The following is a 5,352-nucleotide window of genomic DNA, read 5'->3' as shown; positions in this document are numbered from 1 at the left end:
AACCCCCCCAAAAAAAAAAAAAAAAAAAAAAAAGCTTCCTGGTCTGGGACTCAATCGTGGCCAGCCATGTGGGAGTCCAGCTGCCTTAACCACCACGCCACCTGCTGGCCCCTCTCTGAACTATTTGAAAATAAATTGCAGATATTGTAACCCTTATACCCTAGATAGTTTAGCTCCTAAGAATGGAGACTTTCTCTTATATAACTATAATATTACCATATAATATAGGTATAATAAAATATAATGCCATTATATAATGGTATAATATAATACCATTATCACACTTAAGAAAATTAACAGTAATTCCATAATATTATTTAGTAGTCAATTCATATTACATTTTCTCCAGTTGACTCAAGAGTGCCTTTTATACCTTGCTTTAAAGAGAAAAACTTAACTTAAAAAAAAAATTACAGAGAACAGCAATTGGTATAATGGCTATGTTGCTGGACTCCCATGTAGTTGACCGCGGTTCGAGTCTTGGACCTGGGGTTTTAAAATCATGCTGGGTGCGTGTATGTGCGTGCCCAAGATCCTGAGAGGAGAATGGAGGAGAAGGGATTGTGGCAGAGCCATCCTCTCCGGAGGGTGATTTCTCATTTTCCCTCTCTTTGTCTCTGTCTGTCTCTCTTTGGCAAGCACCCACACCATAAGGCAAAAACATTTTAAAATTAGCATATTAGAGCTCCTCCATTCTCCTTGCAGGATTTTGGGTATGCAGGCTCATGCATCTGGTGGGATTTTCTAGCTGCTGTGTCCAGGACTTGAACTGTGGTCAACCATGTGGGAGTCCAGCACCTTAACCACCATGCCATCTGCTGGCCCCTCTAATATGTTACTTTCACAGAAGAGCATTTGATATAAGATTCCCATCCTGTCTCCTTCCCCATCCCACCTGGAGAACCTGTCTCAAATTCCACTGTTGGAGAGACCAAATGGATTTCAGGCATTGCTGTCTCAAGGTTCCTCTTGTGAAATTCAGGAACTGCCTATGGCTAGCTCCTTGCTATTCTGCTTCCACTCTTGGCCCCTACAATTCTTTTTCCTACTGGCAAAGGGATGTTTTCAAAACATAAGCTGATCATCAAGATGCAGATTCCTTTCTCCTTTTTTTTTTTTTGGACAGGTTTTTGCTATAGGGCGCGTGCACTCGCCAGAAAGAGAGAGACAGAGAGAGACAGAAAGCGAGAAATCACCCCCTGGGGGGGTGGCCACACCGCAATCCCTTCTCCTCCATAGTCCTCTTGAGATCGTGGGCACCCATGCACAAGCACCCGGGTTGAGTTTAAGCCACTGAGTCTAAGACTTGAACTGCCGTTGACTACATGGGATCCAGCGACATAGCCATTACGCTAACTGCTGGTCCTTTCTCTTTGTTTCTTTAACTCTATTTATTTATTTTAATTTGACCAAGGAGGGACAGAGTGAGAGAGAGAGAGAGGGAAAATGAGAAAGTAAGCCGCCAGGTCTGGGACCTGAACCTCGGTCGGCCATGTTGGAGTCCAGCGCCCCTAATCACCACGCCTCCTGCCAGTCCTCAGATTCCTTTCTTAAGTTCCCCCTACAGCTTTTTTGTTTTCGAGGATAAAGACATCATTTCACATTTACAGTCAAATGATTTTCTTCATGTGTGACCTCTCTCCCTGTTAGACCATTAACTCCAAGAAGGCCGGGACTGTTTCTGTCTCATTGTCATCTAACCTGACACACAGAAAGTACCTGATGAGCATGTGTCGAATGAATGAATGAGGACGTGGCCCTGAGAGGGCGAGCTCACTGCCATCATCAGTGTCCATTGTAAGTTGACTCGGCCTGTCATCTTCCTGGCCCTTCGGCTGCCTTGGGACAGGACTCACAGGTGTTTGGCTGGGAGCTCCCAGAACCCCCGTCTGGGGTCCCTAACCAGCTCACCTGCCCATCCAGGTCCCTCAGCACCAGCAGCACCGGCCCACTGTGGCCCTCCATCTGCCGGTACAAGGTCCGCAGACTGAAGCCGTCCCTCGCCGTGCAGAAGACCAGGCTCCAGGGATGTCCACTTACTCGTGGTGGGAGGTGGAGGCTGAGCTGGAGACAGAGCCGGAGGTGAGTAAGGGAACCCTCCTCCTCTAGCTCTCCTTCCGCGTATCCTGGACCACCCGAACTACTGGGTTAAAGAGCCACCACTCCTACAGCCACGTGCTTCCCAGCTGAAAGTTTTCTGTCTCCGGGACCTACTCGCCCATTAGCAATGGCTAAGGGAGATAGGGGTTATTATCAGAGATAGGGTTCATTATCGGAGAAAGCGGTTATTATGGAGATAGGGGTCATTATTTCCATTTCACAGATGGGGAAACTGAGGCTCAGGAAGGTGAAACAATTTGCCCAAATCCCACTTGGAGGGGAAGTGTCAGAGTCAGGATTTGAACCTAGGTCTCTCTCAGGACTGTCTGCCCTTGGCCCCTAGGTCGGAGGCTCCAGAGGCCAGAGAACAGATGAGAGGCTGAACTCCGCCTCCTGGTTGCCCCACCCTGTTCCCCCACCCCCATTCCAGCTTTGGCTTCAGTTCCCAAGGGCTGGTTCTATTCAGTAACTATCTGTCACCTCCTGGCCCAGCGAAGGAGGGGGTGCTAGTATTACTGGGTCACTTTACAGGAAAGGAAAGCCCTGAGAGAAAAAATGATGACTCAAAGGGGACACAGTGGGCTGAGAACAGAGCAGGAGTGACCCAGGCACCTCTGGGCCTGGCTGGTTTAGGGCAGGAGGGTGGGACCCGTAGTCTCTGGGCTGAAACCCTGGAGCCACGGGCATCGCCCGAACCTGCCTAATCTCCGAGGTACCCAGGACCTGGCTGGCTTCTGTCAGCTGAGGCTCTACGGGATCTTCAGGAGCAAGGCCTGGGCCCGGGGCTGGAGCCGTCTCTTCCTCCTCTTCTTTCTCTTCCTCACCCTCCTCCCCAGACGCGGCATCCTCCACCTGGCTGGGCTGTGAAGGACAAAGAGACCTGGTGGGTCCAGAAACAAGGGATGGGACCAGCTCCCATCACTTCCCGAGCCTCGCCACCCTGTCCAGCCCAGCGTAGCTAAGAAGGACTCTGCCCCTGCCTTTGGCCTGCCTCTTCCCTGGCTCCTGCCAGCTGACGGTCAAAGCACACGCACACCCGCTCCCAGAGCTGCCCAGATGCCGCAGAGCCTGCACTGTTTGCTATGGGTCCAGGTGGGTGCCAGGGATCAAATTCTGCGTCTGGGAGCAGGAGAGAAGGGCAGGTGACACCTGTCCCCAGGGCTGCCTCTATGCATTTTGCACATGAAATAAATGATAACAACAACAGCGATGACGCTGGCCTTCGAACACCTGTACCTGGCCAGGCCTGGGTTAAGTGCCTTCTGTTCATGATCTCGTTGAATTCTCCCAAGAAGCCTAAAAAAAAAAATCTGTGCTTCTCATTTATCTGCTTCGCAAAGAAAGAAAATGAAGCCCTGAGGCTGCACTCAGTCATCCGCGAGGTCGTGCAGGCACGTTCATGTAGGATGCGTTGGCGTCATTTTGCAGGGGCTTAAAACAGAGGTGCAAATCAGGGTGAGAAGGCTTCCGCGTATGTAACTGTGCTCACGGTCAGTGTTTTCCTTTTTTTTTGGTCAGGGGTTTTGTGCATTTGCCAGAGAGCCAGACAGAGAGAAAGCACTCCCCATGAGCACGCACACAGTAATCCCTTTTCCTCTGTTTCTCCATCCCAGCTGGATTTTGGACACACATGCACGTGTCCAGAGAGTCTTTCTTTTTTAAAAAATAATTATTTATTTTATTTTTCATTATTATTATTATTTTCAATTTGACCAGAGAGAGAGAAAGGGAAAGTGAGAAAGCAAGCTGTCAAGTCAGGGACTTGAACCACAGTGGGCATTGTGGTAGTCCAGAGCCTTAACCACCATACCACCTGCCAGTCCCTCCAGTGAATTTCTCAAGCTGCCGGGGCCAGGATTTGAACTACAGTCACCCATTTGGGGCCCAGCTCCCTGCGGGTAGTCCTTAACCACTGCACTACACGGATAGTCGTGTCGGTGTGTTCGGAGTGTGAGTCGGAATTGTAAACTTGTGAATTGTAAAAGTATGTGTGTATCGGTGGCCAGGCTTGCTGATATACTCATTCATTCGATTGAATTTCCAGTCTACCAGCATGTAGGTGTGAAAGTGCGTGTGTGTGCACATGTGTGTGCCTGCACGCAATGACTTCGTGGCTGTTTATGGGAAAGAGAAAACGCTTAGAGGAAGACAGCGGGGCAGCCTTTGTCTGTTTCCCTGCTAAGGCCTGAGAGGACCTGAGTTGTGGGGGGCCTCTGTACAGAGCCACATGTGACACTCAGGGAGGAAGGGACAGACAGTGGTGTGTCCCCCTAAGGGTCTAAGGACAACAGGGCTGAGAACTAAGGTGTCAGGTTCCTGAGTCAGTCTTTGCACTAAGCTCCAGGCCAGCGGTGAAGGGGCTTCAGCCTGCACCCAGCCCTGCCCGAAACCCACCTCCCTCCCCCTCTGCCAACCTGAGTCGTGCTGCTCTGGGTCTTACCAGCCGAGTGTAACGCCAACGGAGACCTTTCATTCCCCTTCTCCGGCTCAGCCGGCTGGTGAGCGCGTCCTCAGCCCTGCCGGGGAGAGAGACGAGACATGGAGATGAGGGAGAGAGGACTAGGGCGCACCCAGATGGCTCCATGCCCACCCCGCTGCCCTTTGCTCCCTCTCACTGCCACTCCCAGGTGAGTTCTCACTGGGTGGGTCTGAAACGGGCTGGCATCCAGGGCCTCGCTTGCAGTTTGCATCTGACACACGTTAGCCGAACACGCAAAGGTCTAGCTGTGGTTCTCTGCCACCTCCTTGCTCTTCTGGCAGCCTGACCTGGGAACTGTGGCCTTTGGGCAGATGCCTACATAGGCCAGGGGTCTGGGGCCTCTGCCTCCCTGTGCGATCTTGGATAAGTCCATTTGTACACTGGGACCTCAGTGTCCCCAAATGTGACACAACAGATTGGACTAGGTCACCTTAGAGACTCTCAACACACTGGCAGCCCGCATCTCAGTTCCCTTTCAAAGCGGATGAGTGCTTATAACCAGAGCTTGGAGGGTACGCCAATACCGAAAGAACAGACCTTCAAATAAAAAGGGTTTCTAGTTAAAAAGTATGTATATTATGGGACTCACAGATGGTGTAATGGTTACATTGCTGGACTCCTACATTGTTGACCACAGTTCAAGTCTCAGATCCAGCGACTTAAAACTCAAGTCAGGTGCATGTACATTCATACCCAAAGTCCCAAGAGGAGAATGGAGGAGAAGGGATTGCATTGTGGTCATCCCCCCAAGGGGGATTTCTCACTTTCTGTCT

General features: G+C 50.7%; 1 protein-coding gene and 1 long non-coding RNA gene across 2 annotated transcripts in view; one reads left to right on the top strand and one right to left on the bottom strand.

The window, feature by feature from the left end:
• The window catches only part of LOC114007010 (uncharacterized), a 4,597-nt gene extending 1,294 nt beyond the window's left edge, over positions 1-3,303 (top strand). Inside the window, exons 2-4 of the long non-coding RNA XR_003548668.1 lie at positions 1,651-1,797; positions 1,924-2,082; positions 2,937-3,303. This is a non-coding gene — a long non-coding RNA (uncharacterized LOC114007010). The remainder of the gene's footprint in view (positions 1-1,650; positions 1,798-1,923; positions 2,083-2,936) is intronic.
• Positions 1-5,352, bottom strand: part of TLDC2 (TBC/LysM-associated domain containing 2) — a 15,329-nt gene that overhangs the window by 8,691 nt on the left and 1,286 nt on the right. Inside the window, exons 2-4 of the mRNA XM_006144104.3 lie at positions 4,541-4,616; positions 2,797-2,961; positions 1,912-2,064 (exon numbers count right to left, since the gene is read on the bottom strand). Coding sequence (XP_006144166.1) covers positions 1,912-2,064; positions 2,797-2,961; positions 4,541-4,573 — 351 coding nt within the window. The 5' untranslated portion in view covers positions 4,574-4,616. The remainder of the gene's footprint in view (positions 1-1,911; positions 2,065-2,796; positions 2,962-4,540; positions 4,617-5,352) is intronic.

The sequence above is a fragment of the Tupaia chinensis genome, unplaced genomic scaffold, assembly GCF_000334495.1.
Source record: "Tupaia chinensis unplaced genomic scaffold, TupChi_1.0 Scaffold000115_1, whole genome shotgun sequence".
Taxonomy (NCBI): Eukaryota; Metazoa; Chordata; class Mammalia; order Scandentia; family Tupaiidae; genus Tupaia; species Tupaia belangeri.
This window is presented reverse-complemented; position numbering and strand designations above follow the sequence as displayed.